The sequence below is a fragment of the Colossoma macropomum genome, unplaced genomic scaffold (assembly GCF_904425465.1).
Source record: "Colossoma macropomum unplaced genomic scaffold, Colossoma_macropomum, whole genome shotgun sequence".
NCBI lineage: Eukaryota > Metazoa > Chordata > Actinopteri > Characiformes > Serrasalmidae > Colossoma > Colossoma macropomum.
The window spans coordinates 17,353,394-17,378,984 of NW_023494803.1; the positions used below are offsets into that span (position 1 = coordinate 17,353,394).

At 37.6% G+C, this 25,591-nt stretch overlaps 1 protein-coding gene across 1 annotated transcript in view; it reads left to right on the forward strand.

The window, feature by feature from the left end:
• Positions 1–25,591, forward strand: part of LOC118823245 (ryanodine receptor 3) — a 282,056-nt gene that overhangs the window by 72,067 nt on the left and 184,398 nt on the right. Inside the window, exons 4-13 of the mRNA XM_036592700.1 lie at positions 1,689–1,703; positions 3,639–3,713; positions 3,801–3,879; positions 4,214–4,326; positions 9,259–9,358; positions 9,460–9,553; positions 14,588–14,662; positions 16,086–16,242; positions 22,159–22,323; positions 22,562–22,683. Coding sequence (XP_036448593.1) covers positions 1,689–1,703; positions 3,639–3,713; positions 3,801–3,879; positions 4,214–4,326; positions 9,259–9,358; positions 9,460–9,553; positions 14,588–14,662; positions 16,086–16,242; positions 22,159–22,323; positions 22,562–22,683 — 995 coding nt within the window. The remainder of the gene's footprint in view (positions 1–1,688; positions 1,704–3,638; positions 3,714–3,800; positions 3,880–4,213; positions 4,327–9,258; positions 9,359–9,459; positions 9,554–14,587; positions 14,663–16,085; positions 16,243–22,158; positions 22,324–22,561; positions 22,684–25,591) is intronic.

Here is a 25,591-nt window from a genome sequence, read left to right on the forward strand (position 1 = left end):
AGACATCCTTTGCTCTTACAGGCTACTCTTCATTTAGGAAAAATTGAAGAAGTGTGGGAGAGTTTCACTTTATTGAGCCTGTGTTTGAACTATTTTTGGAGATTCTAACACCATCAGCAACAAAGCAGAGGGCAAACCAATCCTTTTGATGTTTCAGTTGCTGCAAAACAGCTGAGCTCTCTCAGCTTGGTTGTCGCCATGCCAACGTCAGAGATGTTCATGTGACAAGTTTGCAAAAATCAAACAAAAACTGCATTTTGCCATCCAAAAGATCATGTTTGGTGTACAAGATACCATTAGTTATACACATGCGCTAATTTATTTATTGACATACGAATGAATAAAACATACTTGGTGGGTAAAGGCTTTAAGGCTGTTTTTCTGTGTCTTTAAGGCTGATAATTGTCTATTTCTGGTTGACTGATCCCATCACAAATTAAACGAGGCATGCTTTAACCTTGTCTTTTTTCATGAAATGTGTTGTTGGGAGTGAGCTTTACTTATACAAGAAATCACAATGCTACATTGTAAACATTTATTAGAGAAATAAAGTTGTGTTTTCCATTATACATTGCTGTTGTTTTTTTCTAAAATGTGTTGTATCCTAAATTGTTAAAAAGGTGCAAAGGAGGTACAGTATTTTGGGGTGAAACTCTAAAAATACGCAGTCTCCCTGAAGTAAGATCTTTAAAGCTCCAGGTTTATAAATCCCTCCAAGATGTCCCTCATAGTTCGCACTCCAGAGCAAGACTAGTATTACAAAACTTGTTATTTATCTGAAACCTTGTTAACGAGTTCAAAGCTGTGAAAAGAAGACAAAAAATGTGTGTGTAAATTAAGCTTAGAGGCTACTGTAAATTTCAAGAAATGATTATCATCAGCAGTAATATCATGATAAATGATGTTGACTATGATCTGAATAGACATACAGAGAAGCACATGTGAGTGAGCCTTATGCTGTGTAACATTGTTAACGTCCAGTGGTTCTCTGTTTTTATTTGGCTGGAAACTAAAATGTTGCCAAACTGGCATGATGACACCCCTTATCTGGTCAAGCTTGTCTATTTTACGTTCTTCTCCCATCTTGTATCCCAGCATTCTGTGCCAGACTGAAAATCTACATTATAATCTTTCCAAGTGACATTCAAAGTATGCATGTGTGTAGTTAATTAGTTGGTGATGTTCTGTTTGTAGAGCCTATAATTACATGCAATCTTGTCTCGTCTCTACATTTTTTAACTAACCATAGATTAAAATGATTGGACAAAGGGAATGGTTAAATAAAGTCTAAACAAAATCACAAAAAAATTGTGGGGAGAATGATAATTTGCATAATATTGGCACTTATTTAAATAATTATTATTAAATAATAATATTCATCAATCCAAGGCTACTGATTTTGACAGAATGAAAAAGGAATTAGTATATTAGCTATCAATACATAAGCAAGGCAGAAGCTGGTCAACTAGCTAGAAAATTGCCAATGGTGCATCTGTAGCCCAGGTTAAGATGTCTTGTAATCAATTAAGACTCATGAACAAATACATTTTAATAAAAATGACTATAGATATGTTGTGTGTGCTATGGGTTCCAGTGTAGGTAGAATTGCATTGTTCTTCCGCAGCAACGTTTTTGGCCAAAGGAGCTCAATATAACATGTTCCTCTCTTATTTCAATGCCTGCCTTAGAGACTCATTAGAAAGGTGAGTAACTCTTGCTGTATAGGCCTGAATACAGATTTGCACAACTGGCCTCACACCGAAAATCCCTCTTTCCGAACCCTTAACATCAACCATCACACTGTAAAAGAACTGGCCTCAGTTCAGCAGCAATTATCTGAAATTGCCGAGGTTTGCATGCTTTTGCAAACGCACTGAAAGGAGAACTGTCAAATGTGCTTGCTCTTATGCACAAATATAATGTCTGAGGTTAAGATTCAGAAATAAGGTGTTCAAACAAAGACAGTTTTTGTTTGCAACCAATTTCTGCTCTGGTCATCCATAAAGGTCTTCTTCCATTCTTCATTTAAGAGCCTCCGTAGGAATCTATTGCTTGCTCACTGTGCATAAGAGGTGAAATGTTACCTGCTATGTCTGCTTGCTTCTTCACCCTTCAAGCTGGTTGTCAGTCCCAGGCCTGCTGACCCCATGCAGTGCACATTTCTTGTTCTAACACAGTGGTTCCCAATCCTGTTGGTCCTGGAGTGAGTCTGCCATGCAGATTTTAGAGCTAAGCTTGTTGATCAGTAGCTAGTCTTTGTATTTCTTGGTCACAGCTTGTTATGATTGACACAGGCCAGTGAGAAACTAGCTACTTCTCCCTGACTACTGTTGTGATCAGTGACAAATCACAATAAGAAATCAGTATCACATCAGTTTTATTATGTGTATATAGTTTTTTGTTGATATTTAGACTCAGACAATGAGAATTGATGACTTTTATTTTTTTAAGTATCAGGCAATTATTATTTTGTAAATTAGATTTGTTCCTAAGCCTATGGTAAATGTCCACTTACCCCTGGGGTGTAAGTACCCCCAAAATGGGAATCACTGAATTAGAAAATTGTTTGGATCAGGTGTATTAGAATAGCCAAAACACCAAAATATGGCAGCAGATGTACTCTTCGAACATGCTATAACTTAACTGATTCTCCCCATCATCGAGGCCTTTATTCAGTGCCTAAAGGGCCATTCAGCTATTTCTGCATTTTTTCTGTATAATTAAATGACTAAGTTGTAAACAAAGTCATTCAGAGTGGTTCTAGGATAGGGATGGGCAACTCCAGGTCTTGGAGGGCCACACCACAGTTTGGTGAGTTTCCTGCTCAAGCACACCTGAGTCAATTCCTCAGCCAGTTACCAGGTTTAGTTGGTGTGCTAGAGCAGGACACTCACCAAATTGTGCTAGACTTCAGCCCTCAGTTATCCACCCCTGTTCTGGTGGTACAGTCCTCATGGACCCCCAGAGGATCCACATTTTTGCTCCAACCTAATTCAGAATGCATAGGGATAGAGCAAAAATGTGGACCATAAAGTTTGAGAACCACTGCTCAAGAGGAACCAGATGTCTGAAGCGTTTAATGCCTCTTAAAACTACCACACTTGAAAGTTATTGCATGAAATGGTTGTGGATTCACTGCCTGATGCCTAAAATGGTTTGAAGATTTGTTTTTGGCTTAAAACACATTTTTTAAAATATGCAGAGTGGTGTGAGGCAAATCAGAACTGAAAGAAGAACTTTTTTTTTATTTACCAGTATTTTCCCTTATAAACATCAACATAGCAAAACTCTGAAGACACATGTAGGTTCGCTTCATTTTGGATCGTAAAAAATTTGTGTGTAGACATTGTGACATCTGGTTCCTCTCAATGCAGGTGCATTGTTGTTCTTGAAGTTTCTCTATAATTAACCATTTCACATCACAACACACCGAATGACTTTGCTTACATTGCAAACGACTGAATTACGCCGAATTTTTGTAAACTCAGAGAGCTTCTCCTGTATTATTAGCAGGTAAAATGCAAAAACGTGCATTACATCGGGTTCCCTGTGACTGATATTGATAAACATGACTCTAAAGTGTAAGTTATCATCAGTGTAATTAATGTCTAACAGGCTGCTTTCTGTTGTCCATGCAGGCAACTCATGGAGGCGGACACAGAACACTGTTATATGGACACGCCATTCTCCTCCGACACTCCTTCAGTGGAATGGTGAGGAAAGTACAACACCCTTTCTCTATCTCCTCATCCTGTTGACTCCTCACTGTTTCAGGATGGGCTTTCTCCTTCTCATTGCAGTACCTGACCTGCTTGAAGACGTCCAGATCTCTGACAGATAAGTTGTCTTTTGATGTGGGACTTCAGGAGGACTCAACAGGTTGGCTGAATTTATGGCTATCACTTCAGGCACCTTTAAATTATTTTTTTTTCCCCTTTAACTCACTTTGCCCCTAGAGTAGTTCATTCAGGTACATGTCTATGTTGGGCATAGTAAAATGTAATATATAAAAGAAGCATGATGCAAGATGCAGTGTTATAGTTTCCAAGGAAACATACGAACATGTTCAGAACACCATTCACATCACTAAGGGCTTGTTATTGATTTGCTCAGTCAGAGTAACAATGAAAGGTGATTGAAGCAAAGGTGCTATTGTAATGTATTTTCCTCTGCATACTGAGCTGTGTGCGTGTTTCTCTGTGACCTCCTACAGGTGAGGCTTGTTGGTGGACCATCCACCCCGCCTCAAAGCAGAGATCTGAGGGGGAGAAAGTTCGGATTGGTGACGACCTCATACTCGTCAGTGTATCATCTGAACGCTATCTTGTGAGTACATAAAATGCGGCAAATGTGTATTTGACAGGAGTGTTCTTGCGCAGCAAGCTGAAGGCCTGTGTAGTAGGGCGATGTAATCAGATATCTGCTGTGACTGACGAGAAAGCAGATGACGATGCTTCAAAGGTGATAATCGCAGCGCTGGGAAAGAGAACTGACAGAGACCTAAAGAGGACTCCTAAAAATGCTAAAGCAGAAATAGCAGAAATGCTAAAAATGTTTAATGATATATACAGTACAGCCATCTGGGCCCAGGAGTCCAGGAGTTGGCTTTACTTTCTCTGGTTGGGTAAGTTGGCCCTCCCTCTCCTCCTGTCACTCTGATGTAACAGAACTGGAAGTTAGCACTCTTTTCTAAGTGTCTTAAGCTGTGATGTGCTGGAACAAGAAGTCCAATCCGCGGCGGGTCCACCTCACAACTTACAGAACTTTAAGGGTCCGCTGCTAACAATCTGGTGACAGACACCACAGGGCACCTCCAAAATTCTTGTAGCGTCCATGCCTTAGTGACTCGGAGCTGTTTTGGCTTAACACAGAGGACTAATAGCATATTAGGCAGGTGGTCATGATGTTTTGGCTCATCTGTGTACACATGTAATGTTTAATTCCCTTTTACTGTTAAAACAATGGCGATCTGTTCAGGGTGTTTCCTGCCTTCCGCCCAATGGCTGCTGGGATAGGCTTCAGCACCTCCTGCTACCCAGAAGAATAAGCGGCTTAGAAAATGTGTGTGTGTTTGTGTGTGGATTATTACTGGTCTTAGCTAAGGGTGTCCCAAATGGTTCAGATGAGTTATAAAGTTATGAAAAACTGTATAATACTTGGTTTCCCACAGGCACCTGTAGCTTAATTCCAGAGCAATACCGCTATAACGACAGAAAACACCTCTCTTTTAACTTCCCTGTACTTTGACATGGTCATTTATTGAGGACATTTGTGGTGGTCTGGCATTTCTCGAGCAGGGAGTGCTTTTAGTACGCAAGATGCCTTTGAGTTCATCATTTAAAGACTTAAACTCTGAAGAAGCTCACAAATAATTATGTTTACAGTTACAGCTTTCTAAATAAGAGCTAATGGACTAATTTAGTCACGCAGACACAGAACTGGCTCTGGATCTGTTTGTGAGAAAATGTTTAGGAAAAGCCAAAAGTCATGTGATTGACAAATGGAATACAGTTTATTAGTTTAAAGTTTGTTTAGCAGTTGTATTTGTTTGAGAAATGTCACACAGGTCTGTTTTACTTGGCTTCATTCCTAGTACACGTTTTGCATATTTAAAACTATTTGTCAAGTGTGATGTATTAGACAGCATTCTGTATTTTTTAAAAATCACATTTTGTATGGTAAACTATCCTGTGTTTGTTTGCAAATAGCAGGGCGTTTACAAACCGAATTTCAAAAAAGTTGGGACAGTAGGAGAAATGTAAATAAAAACAGACAACAATAATTTGCAAATCCTTATACCACTGTGATCACCTTTCCTTTTAACAATGTTCAGTAATCATTTGGGAACTGAAGACACCAGTTGCTGTAGTTTTTGTTGCTTCATCTAACATTTCAGTTGTTCAACGGTTCGGGGTCTCTGTTGTTGTGTATTGTGTTTCTGAAGATACCACATGTGTTCAGTGGGAGACAGATCTGGACTACAGGCAGGCCAGTCTAGCACCCGCATTCTCTTACTACAAAGCCACGCTGTTGTAGCACATGCAGACTGTGGCTTGGCATTGTCTTGCTGAAAAAAGCAGGGATGCCCCGAAAACACATTGTCTGGATGGCAGCATATGTTGCGAAATGTGTATGTACACCTCAGCATTAATGGTGCTTTTACAGATTTGCAAGTTACCCATTTCATTGGCACTAACACACCCCCATACCATGACAGACGCTGACTTTAGAACTTTGCATAACAATCTGGATGGTCCTTTTTCCTCTTTGGCCCGAGAAACACAGCTTCCATTATTTCCAAAAACAGTTTGAAAGGTGGACTCATCAGATCACAGTACAAATTTATCTTAGCGGTGTTTCTGATGTTGTTGATACATGGCTTCTGCTTTGCATAGTAGAATCCTAACTGTACATTGCATATGTAAATGCAATGACGAATAGTGTTTACTGACAAGGGTTTTGGAAAGTTTGCCTAAGCCTGTGTTGTTATTACAGAAGCCTGTTAGATTTTAAGGGATCTGTCTAAGGGATCTAAGGTCACAGGCATTCAATATTGGTTTTTGGCCTCTGTCCGTTACGCACAGAGATTTCTCTGGATTCTCAGAATCCTTTAAAAATTTTATGGTTCGTAGACTGTGAAATCCCTAAATTCCTTGCAGTTGTGCACTGAGAAATTTTGTTTTTAAATTGTTGGACTATTCACACAGTTTTTTGCAAAGTGGCAACTGAGCCTTTCATGAGTGCTCCTTTTATACCCAATCTTAATAGCATCACCTGTTACTTATTCACCTGTTTACCTGTGGAAAGTTCCAAAACAGGTGTTTTTGTTTATTCCACAAATTTCCCAGTCTTACACTGTCCCTGTTCCAACTTTTTTGGAATATACTGCAGGCATCAAATTTAGAATTAGGATATATTTACAAAAATCAAGTTGCTAAGGTGAATTATTAAATAATTCGTTGTACTTTTTTTTTAACTAAATACCTGTAAAAACCACTGCTTTCTGTTTTATTTGCATTTTGCATACTGTCCCAACTTTTTTGGAACTGGGTTTGTGCAAAACATGCTTTAGTTTTGCCACTAAATTAGCTCCATAGTACAATACAATATTACATTATTTAACATACTGTTCATTAAAGATTGCTATCAAATTGGTTAATGCTAAGATTAGCATAAAAAGTAGATCTAAGTGGCATCAGACTGTGTTTTTTTTGTGTTTTTTGTTCTTTTTCTTTTTTGGGGGGTATATTTGATAATCCCAAAATATCGTGCCATTGTTGTGCTTCTTCCATTAATATCTTAATCATGAAAGGCCCCAATTAGAGCGTTTAATTTTAGTCGTCTTTCTGCTGCATAAGCAGGATTAGTCAGCAGATGAGTATTGTGCTGAAATACAGAGATGTGTGTTCGCCTCCAGTGTCCTCTCAGTGATCTGCCAAATCACAGGCTTTCTCACAAATGTGCAGTGACTGGAATGTCACTGTAAATTAATAATCACAATTGCAGTATTAGTTATAAATATTCATAATTCTAAAAAAAACATTTTGTTATGATGGTCTGCTGTAGATGCCTTATGTGCCCCCCGCCAGTCTTAACATACATTTCACAAAATCTTCATGGTACACAGTCATGTATGACGTATAACCATGTATCACAATATTTTCCAAGTTTATGCAGTTATTACATGCTAATTGTTGTTGTTTACAGGCTCTCTATAATAAGTCTAAATCTGTCTTTTTCTGATCTGTGTAGCTGCTCAGTGTCCTATCAGTACTGACGATATCCACAGTATATTTGTCCTGATATCATTAACATGTGGTCATATTATCCACCACTGATGCAAAGGTCATAACACACATTGCTGCGTCTTTCCTCCATTCATGGCGTCTTGTGTGAAGTGCTCAGTTTAACCCACCCCAGGAGCACACGCACATTCCCTCACTGCCCTACTGCTGCTGTAATGTGCTCTATTCAGACCTTGGCAGCTTCAGCACTCTCTGGCTTCCAGAAGCTTCCACCATATGCTCATGCTCAGGCTGGGGTTCAGCTCAGGCAGGGGGCCTGCTGCAAAATAAGTGTCTAACATCAGTGCCTTTTTTATGTGCCTATCCAACCCCGCTACAGAAAACTGGACTTTTAGGGCTAGGTCCCTTAGAATGGCCAGTGTCATTTAGGAAATAGCAGTACATTTGGGCTGGATTTGATGACGTCAATGACATTTAGAGATTAAGACATTTATGTTGGAGGTGTGAAAAATACGTGGTACATTTGCAAGTTTCTTAAAGTCTTCAGAATTGCCGAAGAGTTTACGAGAGAGTTTCAAGTTCTTTTGTTAAATGTGGCCAGAGCCAGTGTGACAAAAAGCACTGTGTATAGACAGTCAAACAAATCTGTAGTACAGTTGTAATAGTATTGCTGTCATTTAAAGTTATTAACATGTTAATACAAAAAAAAATTGTAACATTATCATTATGACAATAACAATTACCAGTTACCTTCATTAGCTGTGACATCAAGTGCAAAAATAGCTGCACATGCCAGGTGTGAGATAGAGGCTGGATGCAAGCAGCTCAGAGCAACTGATGGCCACAATCATGATTAACATAGAAATAACCATACTAAAAATTGCATGAACAATATAGTATAATATAATACAATATAATATAATATGTTAAAATATACTTTTTTTGTGAATGACAGAAACTCATTTGAGTCAAAGGGTGGGTGCATCATCGTAACAAACATAGCTTATGTCTGTCATCAAGAGTAGCCATAACTAATTTAGGAAATCTTTGTATTAGATTATTATGCGTATGATTAACTGAGTTGGCTGCTTCGTCCCAACATAGATACTAGATTGGGTAGGTAACAGTTTCTTTCAAAGTCCCTTAAGTTCTAGACATTAACCAGGTAACTATGAGGTACAAATTCCAAAGTACTAGGTAATTACTAGCATGATGGTGAGTTCAAAGACAATTGCAATGAAATGCCAAACAGGTTCTAGGTGCTCACTGGATAAATGTGTGGTACAAACTGCGAAGTGTTGTGTAAGATAAAATGCTAATTATCAAGACAGTCTTACTAAATAACACTGAAATTATTTATGCAGCAAAGGACAGTATGCCATAACTATATAGAGGAACAAGGTAGTAAGTAGAAATGTACACAAAATTTTGTTGCAATATCATAATTAATATCTTTGACTTAGTAAGGATGCGTTGCCATGGTGACTGACATCCCACATCTATTCTCTTACAGCACCTGTCCATTTGCAATGGCAACATCCAGGTGGATGCTTCCTTCATGCAAACCCTGTGGAATGTCCACCCTACCTGTTCAGGCAGTAATGTGGAGGAAGGTACAGTATGCTCATATATTTTTTTCTTTTAGAAGCATGATTAAGTCGGACAAACTCCAGCTGAAAACAACTACTTAAAAGTCTCCTCATTTGTCCTGTAGGATATCTCCTTGGCGGTCATGTGATGCGCTTGTTCCACGGCCATGACGAGGTTCTGACCATTCCAGGCTCAGATCAGAGTGAGGAGCAGCAGAGGTAAGATTTTACACAGGACTGCTCAGTTGATCGGATATGTAAAAGAATAATGCACAGAAAATCATTCGTAGTGCCGAAATAAGCCTGCAGTATGTTCAGTGGAACAAAATAAGAATTGTTGTTGCCGTTTTTTCATCCTATTGTTACTAGTTCATTTTGCAGTTTGTCTGCTGCGTTGGAATAAGATATTCCTAGATATATTAAGCAGCATGTCAGAAGATGAGCATTGTAATCATAATGATCATTCATAATGATCATAATGATCAAACAGCCATAATGTGCTGTCTCCTCCAGGGTCCCGTAAATGATCTGCTAATTCAAAGGCTTCCTCACCAGTGTGCAGGGAATGAGCATTCTCAGTTAATCACAATTAATAATCACAGTGACAGTATCAGTTATGGGGTTGTGGGCAAATGTTTGGCCACCTGGCCAAATTACCTACTTTGTTGATTTTTGAAGTGAAAAGAAATGAGCTTGACCCCTTCAGCAAACTGTACTGCAATGTAAGTTCATATTTCATCAACTTAAAAATAAGTTAGTTTCTTAGTTTCACAGCTTGCAAACACTTGTTGTAGCCAGCTAGGTGTCTTTTTGTTCTTGTTTAATCAGATTTCACCTACACTTCCTTTTCAGAATGCTTAGTTTTGTGACTTAATTGGGCCATTTTGCATGCACAACATGTTTAAGATGTACCAACAATGTTGATTTTCAATAAAGTTTAAGGTTATTGTGAGGGCCACTGCAAAAACTTAAGCCCATGTTTCTTGAAGTAGTTCTTGGTGTATTTTGAGGTATGTTTTGGAACATTGTCCTGTTGTAGAAGCCAACTTCCAGTTTTCAGCTTCAGCTTCTTGACTGACTGTTTCATGTTTGCTTCCAGAATGTGCTAATATTTAGTATTTAATATCTACTCCTGCAATGTTTTTTTGTGCAATTGGCTGCCACACAACCCCAAAAACATAATGGATTCCCCATGCTTAACAGTCGGCAAGGTGGTCTTTTCATCTTTTTTTCTCCAAACATACCTGTGATGATCATGGCCAAAGACTTCCATTTTTATTTAATTTTTACTTCCTTCCTGCTGGTACTTTGCAGTTATGTGGGGGTTTTGCTTTACCTTTTATAGCCAGCATATGAGCAGTTCTATCTCAGAGCTTTCTTAGTCTTCTAAATCTTCCCTTGACTTCCACAGCTCCCTTATCTGTCATTTTTTATTTTAATTACAGTGGAAATTTTTTTTTAGAGCCTTACTCTGCTTTGTAGGCATCAATTAGCCACAATTTTAGATCCTCAGCCAGCTGCCTAGAGAGGACCATGGTTGTTGAGTGTTAGCACAAAGTTTGAAGCGTCAGAGAATTTATTAAACTCTGGAATTTTCAGCTGACAATTCATGCCCAGCCTAACTGGTCCTATTGAATCAAGGCCTGACGTGTTAGTTCTGACACTTTATAACTAGAGGGCTGTCCAAGCGTTTTTGTAATCATAATCCTAAAGAACTGGTAACATTTAATTTTGATGATCCACTGTGGATGCTAAATAGATTATGGTGTGGGTTCCTTAACCCTAAAAACCCACTTTAACTCTCTAACCACACAAAATCTAAACTTAAGCCTAAATGTCAGAGACCACACATCATTTATTTAATTTCCAGTCAAAGTGGTCAATAAGTAAAGTTATTCATATTTAGCACAACAACACAAAGAAGTGTAATAGTTATATTACTACATAGTTTATCAGATTCATCAGTATTTAGTGTGCCCACTTTTTGCCACCCACCCACCAGCAGCTCTTTGCTGGATTAGCAAATTTCAGTAACAGCTTTTGGACAGCTACACATCCTTTCAGACCCATAGTGTTGAGTTGTCTTCTCACAATAGAAGGATGGACAGAAAAACCTGTGGATTTTTTCAGATCTGAAGCAAGAGTGGAGTTTGAGTTTCTTCTTTCTCTCAAAGCTTTAAAGTACTGTTTATGTAATTATTACAGTTTTGGTGGTCTTGCATTATTGTTAGAAGTCCAGTTTTCTCTATATCTATATTAATTCTGTAAAATAATTTTAGAAACTCCTGTTTGTTCACTTATTTTCCTTTGATTATCTTAGCTTATATCTAATTCTGTTCTGAAAAATGAATAACCTGTACTTAATAACCTTTTTGACAGGAAATTTTGCACACCACTATAGTTTGTGAACGGTTTGAGCACTTGTAGATAGGTTATATAAGACCATCATGTTGCTGTTTGCAGTTTTTTGTAACAGTTCAACTAATGATGTGCATCATGTTCAGACATCCTGCATTGTGTAAAAGTGTCCTACCCTGAATGAGTGGATATGTTAAAGAATGAATGAATAAGTGAAGTAATACATGCTCTGGCAATTTCTTTTTCCTTTCTTTAACAGTAACATAGTCAAAAGCTTCATTCCACTTTACAATATTCATTGGTTTCCAGTGTATTTTTTAAGTGCATGCCCCCAGTGACGAGCCATCAGCGAGGACAGGATGCAAGCAGTGGCTGTTAGGAGATGTGTGGACATGCTACTGTGTATGTGTGTGTGTGGCCCAGCCCAGCTGAACTGGGTCGAGGCCACAGCAGATGCAGAACCTCCCTCGAGCCACTGAAGATCTGATAGGACTCTCCATCTTCCTCCTAGTCGCCGGGGCCTATTTTTAGCAGAGGCGTGTGACGCACAGTCTGCGAGATTAGACGCTGGTTGCCAGCTTTGGCTTGAGCCGCTTTTGTTGGCCCTTTGAAATTTAATCGAGGGTTTGTTTGGGTAAGCGCCTTCCACATTTTCTGCAAGGTCTCCATATGTGTCACCAAGAGGGGCATGCCAAGGGGATTTCAGTTTATTTGGCAACCCATCCACCCATATCAGTGATGGAGCATGCCTGTTGCATGCTAACTCAAATGTGTGTGTGTGTGTGTGTGTGTGTGTGTGTGTGAGTGTGTGTGCACTAATACGATTTTAGGACAAGATGTCCTGACCATGTAGGAAGAAAAATGAGTAACCTACAAAGCTCTTTATATGAAGCCATATGCTTCCCTTTTTGTAGCCTCAAAAGGGTAATACCATTGACTACCATGATTATGGTTGGGGTTAGAAAATTCTTGTCACATATAAGTACTTACATATACAGTACTGTGCAAAAGTCAGAGACCACCTTTTAGTCATTTAGTCATTTCCAGTTAAAATGGGTATTAAGTACAAGTTATTCATTTTTTCAGAAGATACTTCTGAGGAGATTAAATATAAGTTCACAGTCAGAGTCAAAAAAAAAGTAAGTGAACAACACTGGAGTTTCCAAAACTGGACACAATTTCTAAAAAGATATGGAGAAAATGGGACTCACTAACAACAGTGCAAGACCTGGTAGAGCCCAAAAACTGTCACCATCAGATAAACACTACTTAAAGCTGTCATTTTTTGGGAAATAATCAAGCCCCACTCTTACTTTTGATCTGGTAAAAAACCCAGGTGTTTATGTCCATCGTTCCACTGTGAGAAGACAGCTCAACACTATGAGTCTGAAAGGATGTGCAACTGTCAAGAAGCTGTTACTGTGAAAAAGGAAATAGATGAAAGCAAAGAAAATCTGCATGTCCAATAAATAAGCTGTTGATGTTCTCAGAACCATGGACTGACCACCCCAGTCCCCCAGTCCTCACCATCACTGAATATGTTTGGGATTACTTGGATTGTGAGAAGCAGAAAATAAAACCAACTACTAAGACTGAACTTTGGAGGTGTGGAAAAATAACTCTGCAGATTTTTGTTTTTTTAAAAGCAAGTCTCCTGAAAAGAATGGAAGCTGTAATAAATCTGTAAAAAACCTGTAAATATGTTTGATGTTATATTTAGTTGGCTTGTTTTCTGCTGTTTTGAATACATTTAACGTAATGACCGATTTGACTCAAAATTTAAAAAAAAATGAAGGTTGCTCTCTGATTTTTGCTGAGTACTTTATATAGGCTATTCTACTGAATTAATTCAAACTGCAGCCATGCATCAAAAACAAAAACTAATTAAAAAAGTAAAGAATAATTAGACTTTAAATATTTACAAGGATTATATAAGGATCTTTTTAAATCCAAGGCATTAATTGAAATAGTATAATCTAAATATATACAAAATCATCATGCTTTCTACTGCAAGGTAAAATAATAATAAAAAGTATTTCAAAGTGAAGTTGAAAGATTTAAATTTAAATCATGAGTTTAAGTTTGAAGTAAAAAAAATGCTGTCCCACATTTTCATGACACTATTAAAACACAGAAAAAGAGTTTAGTCTGTAGGCAAATGCATAATTTTTGCTATTGATGAAACTATTTTGTTTTTGATTGAAAATCTTATGATTTTATGTGTGTACAACTATTCAAAGCTGTATTTGTTAGTCATGTACTGGCTAGTGTTTTTGAGTTCTGCTCAATGAGCCAAAATTGTCACTACCAAAACAGTCACTAATGAAACATTTGGTAAAGTTTTGATACTGTTATGATTCATAATGGAATAATGATACATAATGGAATGTTCAGTCATTTATTTTAATAAAATAAACATAATTAAGGTATAGGGTCACTCAAAGCAAAAGGATTTTAGTGTAAAATCCGAATCAAGTACAAGTCCAAAATGGATTTTGAACTGTGTTTGTACCTGTAATACAGAGTACCCAGCAGTTTTCAGGCTGGTAAATAAAGCCATCAGCCCACACCAAGCCATTAATCTTCAGAACCGGTTTTGAACAGACTAGCACACAACCTCACACAGCGCTATCCGGATTATGCCAAGAGAACAACAGAATATGGGCTCTGTATTGATCAAACTTGGAGAACAATGTTACTGCATTTTGCCCCAAGCCACCACGAGCCCCTCACAGCTTCAAACTAGCTGATTCAAGGTCTTCATGCTGAGATCATAAAGTGGCTACATTTGCGTATTACTGCAGTATTTATTACTGAGACTTTATTAGTGCCACAGCCTTTAAGACAAAAAGAAGGTGTTAATATGGTTGTGTTTTCATCTTGTTTTTTTTTTAGGATAGTGAACTATGAGACGGGTAAGGTAGGAGCCAAGGCCAGGTCTCTATGGAGGTTGGAGCCTCTACGGATCAGGTTTGTTTCTCTCATTGACTAAATATGCTGCTTGAAGTAAAATGTTTATCTCAGTAGGCCTGAGCGGTATCTAAAAATCATTAGCACAATATTTTCTAGTTACAAAAAAAATTGATTATTGATTACATCTGCAAATTTTACTCAATAAATCAAACGCAGCGAAATTAACTCTACCGCACCCTTTTAAAGGCCCCATCATAACTCTTTAACTGTTCTAACAGTGAAAGTGAACAAAATATTATGTGTATATATTATTTTGATATTAATTATTACCGTTGTCATCCTGTTTCCCAGTCGTAGACGGGGGTCAGAAGAACTTTCTGTTCATGTTAGAGCTAGCTAATCTAGAGTAATATATCCAGTCACGTTAGATTTTTTTTGTACTGCAGCGAGTCACACTGAAACAAGCTAAAATTAAAAAGCTTGTCGGCATTTATTTTTGGTTTCATGCACTCAAGCTATACTTAACGTAAAGTAAAATAAGTAAAAAAAGAAGGAGATCTGTGCAGTTGGCCACAATCAGCCTCAATAAACTCATATACGCTAAAATAGGAGACATGTCTCCATACACAACCTCAATAAATACTACTGTACATTGAAATAGGAGACATTACTCCATAAACAGCCTCAAAAAACACTCCTATACACTGAAGTAGGAGATATTACTCCATAAACAATCTCAATAAACTCTCCTGTGCACTAAAATAGTAGACATTACTTCATAATCTAAAAAACACTCCTGTACACTAAAATAGCAGTTATTGGTCCATAAACAATCCTGTACACTAAAATGTTTAAACTAAATGTTTAAATGTTTTATTTTTGCTTTAAAGTTTTACTATTAAGTTCACGTTTGACAATAACTTGTTGTACAGAGTTGAGTATCATAACACATCATTCAATGTGTCACATTTGTGTTACTTTAATAATGTAGGCATATTATACACACAGATGAAAATTAACCTTTTTTTTTTTTTTCCAACTTTTCTACCTCAATAAAAGCACTGGGTCTAACCTGGCCACCCCGCTTAAAAGGTTCTTGCTCTGCCCTTGAGCTTTACCCCATCAATTATCAATGTACATGCCTAAATTATTACACTGTAAAAAAAATGGTGAAATTGTGAAGTTAAAAGAGTTAAGTTGACAGATTATTATTATGTTAATTTATAGTGGTAGAAGTTTACAGTGCCCACACTTTCCTCAAACCACATTAATCTCAAACAGTCTTGCTTATGTGGTCTCTGACGCTGCATGCCATGAGCATGGACAAAAGTACAGACATCATTCAGAAGCAAACTTCAGACACCAAGTATGAATCAGTTGTTTATATTTAGGTTAAGGGAAGAATGTTATACATTAGATTTTTTGGTCCAAACTATTCTTTCTGATATGTGCATGTTTTCATGCATGTGTATATATTCAGTTGGTGCGGCAGTCACATCCGCTGGGGCCAGCCATTCCGCCTGCGTCACCTCACCACTGGTCACTACCTGGCACTGACAGAGGACAGAGGGCTGGTGCTGCAGGACCGGGAGAAATCGGACACCGCCTCCACAGCCTTCTGCTTCCGAGCCTCCAAGGTTCATTGAAACTGCTGTTTTTTTTCCTAGAAATATACTGTGAGCTTCATAACTATGTTATGCGATTGCTGAGGCCCTGTTTTTACCTTGTATTAACATACTCACATCTTGAGTGATCTGATCATAAGTGGACAGCGAGACATATAGCCGTCTACCCCTGGCGTTTCTATGTGTCTCAAGTGTTTCTCCACTGAGTGGGTATGTTTACTACATCTAATACTACTAAATCAGTCTCTTTCTACATTTGTTGTCAGATACAAAATTACACATGAGACCTTGTTCATTTCAATCTACAGGCTGAAACAAATGTTCTTTTATCTCTGCCGTGTTGATGCATTAGATTAAGGTGGTCTTTCATTCTGAAGCTTTAGTGTAACACTACAAATGTTAGGTCTTGTAAGTCTATGACCATCTCCAAAAGTGGTTCGACATTTCTGTAGGGGTGAGTGATATGAACTCACATCATGACGGTATGATATCACACTATCAAAAAAAGCTAATAAATTCATAATAGTAACTTCATCAAAATAAAAAAAAAATAAATAAAATAGCAATTATTGTTGTTTTCTCTCCTCAGTTCTATTTTGCACTTAGTTGTAATAATGTTTGCAGTATCGGAGGCTGTTTTCACAATTAGCTTGTTTGCTGAAGTCTCCACCAGAGTTCGGGTTTTAGTGACATTGTATCTTTTTCATTTGGTTCAGTCGACTTCACATTGCAATGGCTACAGTGCACCAAATTGCACATATAGGTGTTTGTTGACTGATCAGGAATTTGACAAAGAATCTGATGATGAAGACAAGTCCTCTGTTACTCTATGGGTGCTTTTCACAATCATAAGATCAAGATCAAACTCTCAAATATATTAATGATAAAATGTATAATCCTACCTATTATATTGCATGAAAAAAGGGACACATAATGTGTGTCACATTAAAAGTTTTCCACAGACCATGTGACAAAATCAAACACTTGGTTATTGCTAATGGGCATTATTAGCAGTTTGTGCTGCATGAGTGTCTGGAAGGAGTTTAATGGTAAAGCAGGCAGATGATGCGGACAGAACGACGTGAATGTGCACTAATAAAAACATGCTTTGATGCTGAATTCGCTTGTTTGGTGTAGATCATCTTAAAAATGTTTTGCTACCAACGGTGAAATGAACCAGGGTTCACTTGGAAGCAGACCGAAACCTGCGCTTTTTGCCAGACCGCGGTTCGTTTCGTGCAAACCTATATACAGGTAGAATGGTCACACCTATCAAAACAGACCAAACTAAAGAAAAGGTTTGATTGGTCCACATCATACATGGTAGGTGTGAAAATGCCTGATTTGTCCTTTTTGTTCAGTAGTTATGTTAAATCTGTTTTTCTAGAGTTTAACAAAGGAGTAGACATGAAAACCATTGCAAACTAATCATTTGTGCAAACACAGCACAGCTGGCAAAATGGAGTGTCTTGGCGATGCATGATTCTTGTGGCAAGTGGTAAACAATTTGCACCGCTTTAAGAGTGCAAACTAAAATATCTTGATTTTATGAATTTTATTCGAACTGATGTCTTGGGGGAAAGACTGCTTGTGTTTCAATGTTTTTGAGCTTCTTGTGGAATCCACAGTGTGGCAAAGTCCTACTGGACAAAATCCTACTAGAATTCACTATTATACGAGTATACCTCCTACCTCTTTTGATCAGGTCATAATGCAACTCCAAGGCAAATTGTATCCTCTCACGTCTGTGCTTAGTGCTGCCCACTCATAGTTGGATTACCCAAAAGTATGTAATTGCCAGGTGTGAAAAGAGCCTCAGAGCCTTTAGATGCCTTTAGAATCAGAATGAACAGTATCAGCTATTAAGCCTTATAAGCTGCAGCGATAACAAAGGAATATTGTAATTCTGTATAACTTATTTCTTGCTTGCATGCAGAGAAGTTCTGTCAAAAGTGTGAATTCTACTTTCAATCAAACTTATAACCTCCACAAGTCCTCAGATTGGACACTTTAACATCAGTATTTTGTTATGGAACATGTTCTTTGCTGCCTACTAAATAACATAATTCATGGATTATTTTATTTTGTTTGCTGGGAAACATAAAATAGTCAAGTTTACTGCATGAAATGTGAGGAATTTTGAATAATTATTAATATTTATTAACATCAACATGACAGAAAGCAAGCATTGAGCAGTTGCACACAATAAACACAGGAAACAAAGCATATACACTGATTTACATTACTAATTGAACAAATGGTTGAAACAATCAAGATCATTGATGGAAAAAAGTTAGAAAACATTACAAAAGCTACATTGCATATTTTATACATACTGTTGCTCATATTACATACATTTTATACACTAGCCCAGTGCTGGTACAGAAATAATTTCTGAAACACGGGAGATTTTCAGTTTTTTTGTTTGGGTCTGTTTTTGTGACGGTAATTTTAAAAACTTTACAGATTTCATGTGGTAATTTCAAATCTCTGTAGACCAGGCAGTAAAATCCATTGAAATAAAGAAACAACATTCCCAAATTCACAGAACATCATCTACTGTCACCCCTAAATAAATATAAGGTTTAATTTTATCTCAAAATTTGTTGATATACAAATAATCTACTATCTAATAAATCTACTTTTTGTACATTTCACAAAAGGGACCTTCTAGAAGGGCATATATGCAAAAAGAATTCTGCAATACATACAGGATCATTCTGAAACAATGTTTCATTTGGTCTGGCAAGCTGTCGTATTTGTTTTTTGTTTATGACAGGCTAAAAAATTAAAACACTCTATTAAATGATCAACCAATACAAAGACTTCTGTAGAAAGGCATAAAAGTGAGTGTGGTAATGTACCTGTTTCTATAGAGTTTGAATACCTGGGGAGGAAACGTCAAATGTACTGGACGTTTAGAAAGAGAGAGAAACAGACATTTTATTCTCATTTGAATTTGATAAAGCTGTTGTTGTCCACACAGTCTTGTTTTGTGGGACAACAAAACATCCTTTGCATTTCTCCCATGTTTTTGTCATTTTCTGACATCAAAACAAACAGAAAACTGTCAGTATGTATTGTCAGTGTAATTAATTACATAGCTATGTAATGTCATGTAATTGTGTAATTGTATACAGTTTAGATAAACGACAGTATTAGCTCTAGACTGTGAAGGATTAATGAGCTCTTCACCTGGTGCAGGGGTATAACAGGTATTAGTGTGACTTATTATCTAACTGATGAGGATGTGTCAAAGAGGTTAATCAAACAGAACCCTTTAAGTATTATTGCCCCATCTGCTCAGGTTATTAGTCTTGATTAAAATGGCTCTTAATAGGCCTTTTAAGCTCAAAATGATCTATGCAGAGTAACCTTTCCCCCTGGAGTCTATCAAACAGAAAGCACAGTGTGTGTTATTTGGTATCAAATTATTGTGCTTTTGTTTGATTGCGTTTTTGTCCACAGGGAAAAGCGATCAGAGCATCTCAGCAATGATTCAGCGAAACTGCCTCTGAACATCCTTTAGTCAGTGGGTGTCTCATATGCCACTCCATCTCTCTCTCGCTCTCTGTGTCTTATGTCTGTGTCTGTCTCAGTCTGCCTCCATTAGCCTGCTGTGTGCGACTCTTGTAATTATGAGTCATCTCAGAGAGGGAGGTCAGCCCTTCTGCAGTCCTTGACCGGCTCGATCTAAATCTGTCTGCATCTTTTCAAATTGCCTGCTAAGACCTGGCTCGACCCACACCTACTGCTTGGCATAATTAACTGTATCATCTGAATAAAGCTGCTCGTAGTTTTGGGGGAACTTGTTGCATTATGTTATTCTTAAAGATTCTTATCGGGGATAGTTTGATTATTATAGAAATCAAAATTGTCATTTTGTACAGAATTAATTACATAATAAATAATTGGTTACATTATGAATTACACTTACATTTGATGTACATGTTGTATCAACATGCTTTCAGATACAATGTATATTGATTGACAGTTTAGAACCCACAAAAAAGACAAAATTTCTTGTTTCAATGAGCTACAAGTGAGAAATAATATAAAATTACATCATGATTTTGTTACACTGCCAATAACCGTGACAACTCTAGGGGTTTAATATTTGCTGTGGTTTGTGGTGCATAATAGCTGGAATGAAAACACATGACGATAGGATACCATGAAGTAAATTCAGATAAAGTAAAGTCAACTACAAATCAAAACTGGCCTTGTTAGTTCATGTCCCTGGTCATGTTAATCATGATTCATCATATAATCATTTAAAACCCTGATTGTCTTCTGATTTTCGGCTGTGCAGGAAAAATTAAATTGAAGAAATGGTTTGTTGAAAAATCTAATTTACACAATTGTCCAACTAACCCCAGATGTAAACAGTTAGCCAAGACATCTTTGGTGTCCAAATTTTGCTTCGTTAGTTTAGCACTGGAGCTACGAGGCTGACGTTGCTAACAGACAGTAGAAGTCAATAGTCACCCAAATCGTTTCTGTAACTACATGCTTAAAACTTCTCTCAACGTACTTAAACTGCATCCAGGTCTTCAGTAAGTTTGTGCAGACTTCTTGATGAGCTTTAGGGCACAGTATGATCTATTGTGAACTATAAAAATGAACAAAACATTACCATGTAGCTGAACGTAGCATTTCAGGCAACAGGTGTTGCACCAGACTACACCTGAGGTAAGTGGAAAATTATGTAAATTCAATTTTTCATCTAAACATTTCTTCAACCGGTTGTATCACTTAGGAAGCACTGAAATGTTCATCACTGAAAATTTTTGAACAAAAAAGAAAGAAAAAGAGATTAAATAGTCAAAATGTAATACTTAACAAATAATTTCCCTGGTAATGAAAATAGGAAATACTGATTAAAAATACTGTTTACTCTCCTACACCTTGACAGCACAGACGTTTTCAAACAGTTTAAGCAGCCACAGATCAACAGTGAAGCAAGCATGGTCCACTGCAGCTGCGTTTTGTATAGTCTTTAGCGTACATGCTTTTTAACATTGACTGATTTTATGAAATTCTTTAATAGATATCACATAAATAATACTGAGTAACGCAATATATTTTAGTAATAAACTTTTTTACGTCTGGTTTTGAAAGTTGTTACTGCAAATATGCGCCTCATAAGGTTTACGGCTGTTTGTTGTCTCTAAAGGATAAATGTTAAAGTGATGTGTGTGCTATTTGTGCCCCATCTGGAGGAACTTCAGACTCCTAGCTGAGAGTTCTAAAGCCAGCTACAGATGCCTTTAGAAACCTTGAAGTATTATATTTTCATAATTTCATAACTTTTAATGTTTTATGTTATTTAGCACACTGTTTAAATTAAAGTGTTCCTTTAGTTCTGTCAGGTCTGTTTCCCAACAATGCAGTTATTGCCTTTGAAGTATTGGCAGCATTATTATGTTAATTTAAAAGCATAAATAAAGCATTCAATTATTTGATGTTTTGTGTATATGATGTTTTGTGATGATTCGTTTTTCGTTTTTCAGCTAGACTCGCTTAAATTCATCAAGAAGTCAAGAATTTTAATTTCAGTAAATGACTAAATATCACGTATTGCGCCCCCTCACACACCACTCCCACCTATTATTGAGAGGAAACACAGTTATGTACTAAATCTGCCTTACAATTGTGGTGTAAAATTAGCTAACTAGCCTACAAGTGACAAATCCCAGTAACAGCAGCACGTATCAAAGAGGTCGTTTTAGCATTTTTGCAGATGATGTGACCAGATCACTGGCTCTAGCAGTGAACTAATAATAACCAATAACCATCGTCAGGAAACAGTGAATAAAGCATTGTTTGAATGAATCAAATTAATCATTGTATCTGATCCAAATGTAGTTTGATATCGGTTGCGTTATGATAAGCGATGCTGATGTGTTTGGTCATTGCACCTTGCAGGAGAAGCTGGAATCAAGCCCGAAGCGTGATATTGAGGGGATGGGGGTGGCTGAGATTAAGTATGGGGACTCGCTTTGCTTCGTCACGCACATGGCCGCAGGCTTGTGGCTCTCTTACCAGGCACCGGACGTCAAGTCAACCCGTTTGGGGCCTCTCAAGAGACGGGTGAGTCACTCCTATATATTGTGCTTTAGTGTGCTTTTCGCAGGGATAATCAGCTCACAGTAATATAACGTGCACTCTTGATTTCCCTTGTGTCAGATGCTTGTGAGGCAGCCTAAACTGTTTAGTTCATTTTAAATGATTTGAAAAACATAGGCGTGGATTTAGCTTTATGTAATTACATTGCAGGGTTATGAATGAACCTTCTCTCTTTGTCTCTCGCTCTCTCTGTCTCCCTCAGGCCTGCCTCCATGCAGAAGGACATATGGACGATGGTTTTACCCTCCAGCGCTGTCAGCATGAAGAGTCACGTGCTGCCCGCATCATCCGCAACACTACCAGACTCTTCAGCCGTTTTATCAGGTATACTTCACAGACCATCCCCTTATTATTTGTTGTCAAAAACTCTTGTCATTCATCCTTCCACCTGTAGCTCCAGAAACAGTGTACTTGAAGTATTGAGTAGAATTGCTTTGACTTGAGAATCGAAATAAAGCAATAATTAATGCAGCCTCATATTGCTTATTTCTTTTATAAAAAATGATAAAATACACACATTTTAATAATGTATATGAGTCATTATTTACAGTAACAATATTAAACAATTCTTCCACCAGTGAATGTAGTTTGTTTAGGTTATGCCATTGTTCCCCAGTAACCAAAGACTGCTAAAAGAGGACAAGAACTTTGTCACCCATCATTGTATATTGCAGTCATTTTACAACTTCATTTTTTTGTCAGGTGATTAGTGCACAGACCTTTGCCTTGTAAGTAGTTTTTTGCCTGTGAAATTACTACTGCAACAGCACTGTTAATTTTCATTAGCGCCTCTATGTAACTTCCAGTGTTACGTAGCATCAAGCTACCATTGCTGTATGTCCCTTTTCCCAAATTCATATGTAGTTTATTATGTACATTCATGTTCTGAAGTCAGAGACCAACCTATATTTAATTAATTTCCAGTCAAAATGACTATTAAGTTCAGGAGATAATTCTGATGAGACTGGATATAAGATAATCCACTTGCACAAGAAAGACGAAAGTCTAAGGAAAACAAAGGGAAAAAAGGAACTGTCCACCCCAAAGTCCAGTCCACCCTGATTTCTTTGAAAAACTGAAAGCAAGTCTCCTGGAAAGAGTGGAAGCTGTAATAAAGGCAGTGTGGACACACTGAATGCTGAAAATTTGTATATCATATTTAGTTGTTGAGGCTTCGGTGTAATTTCCTGTTAAATATGTGTTTTTGTTCAGTTAAATAACTGTTTAAATAACTTGTGCTGGATGGCCACATTCAATTTACATAATTATAGCCCCATGTGACCGTGTCACTCGCAGGTTTTGTCATTACATTAACGTGAGATCATTTTAAACAGAATTACTTTTGTTGAGGGAGCAAATATCACAAGATAATTCACTCCACAATTACTACTGGTCAGACTTGTAAAAGCTAAGGACATTTGGATTAAAATCATGAATCTCGCTGGCAATAAGTTTTATTACAGTACCTCCCCTGGTAAAACTACTCCAGCTCTATTATAACTTTACTGGAGCACTTCTGGTCACAAGGATGATCACTGCTGCATTGGCATGAATTCTCTGTGCATTCTGGATATTGTTCCTTTTTTTTCAGTCCGCAAGTCGGATTGATTGTCAATGCCATATTTTATTAAAGTGGACATTTATGTCATTAACATCGTAATGGACATTTATATTTAGAGTGCATTGGGAAGAGTTGGGCTGTAGCCCTTGGGTTAGTGCCATTAAATCAGTGCACTGAGACTGAATCACAATATGAAGCATTACTTTAGTAAGTTAGAGTGAGAATGTTTTAACAAATAACTGTCTAATTTCTCTGAAAATTTATAGGAAGAAAGTGAACAAAAGCATGTTTTACTGGAACCTGTATAACTGCGTACACAGTCTGTGTTTTATTTTACGCTGTGGTAGGTTGTGTTGTGTTAGGTCATGCTGTATTTAAATGCTGCTGCTACACCTATACACATTGTCCTAAAAAGCTAGTTACTTACTTGCGATGCAGCACTGTGTCCTACATAGTTCACTACGTACAGTGCTGTAAAAAAAGTCAGAGACCACCATTCATTTATTTAATGTTGTGTATAAAAGGTGAGATTGGTTAAAAAAAAATCACAGCTGTTGAGCTGGGCTGGTTGAACGCACTGCAGCAAGCTGATGTCTTACATCTATGGTACGACATTTTAGCATCATGTTTCAGACATCAGTGACAAAGTGGCTTCTGGTCTCGGGAAAAGCAAGTCTCAGTTCTCACGCAATTGAACATCAGGTGAAATGGCTACAGGCTAAACAGCGTCAGACCAAAGGCGTCAGGCTAAGCTTAGCAGCCTCATACACCACGGCCTCAGACTAAATAGCACCTGGTATAGTGTGGCATTTGCAATACAGTTCTTAGACTAATGATGGTTCTGGGATCAAATGAAAGATAACGATATACTGCAACCACATCTTTTACTGCGCTATTGATATGTTCTTTTATTTGTCAAGCATTAAACTCATATACTATCACAGTGTTTGCTTCCTCTTCTGCTTCAGAGTTAGGGCCCATTTCAAATATACAAGAAGAACAAGTGTGTAAATGTTTTGTGTAAATAAAATAATTAAAGGTAAAGCAGAAGATTCTGTTCCTGGCATGGGCCAGTGTGTAATCAAGTTAATACTGGCATGGTTCGAATCAAGTGAACCTAAAATCTGACCTAAATTCATTATATTGATGGGGCTTTTGCGAACGTTGGGTAAAGCTTCTCCAGCCTGACAACAGCTGGTACGAAAGAGTGTGTTTATTATCGGTCAGATAATATGGAAAACACTGTGAGATGTTTCAGTACATAAAATATCATAATCATGGCCATTCAGTTAGAACTCTAGAATTCAGTATGAATGTGTTATTACAGCCCATGTATTACACACACTCAAGCTAGCAGTAGATCCTCTCTGCACTTGATCATTTAGAAACATCAGTAGATTCCCCCTAGGGGACCGTAGTGTTTGATACCCATTAAATGCTTCTAAATCAAAGGCTTCAATCATTCCCTTTAGTGCTGAACTGTTATTTTGTCGCCTTTTTCCTCCCTGTGTGTCTGTGTGTGTGTGTGTGTGTGTGTGTATGTCTGTATGTCTTCACCCATGATTTATTCGGAGAACGGGAGTGTTGTGCCACACTCAACCAATCCGGAATAAGAGAGCAGCAGAGCATGAACTCCACACACACACACACACACACACATTGCACTCCCCA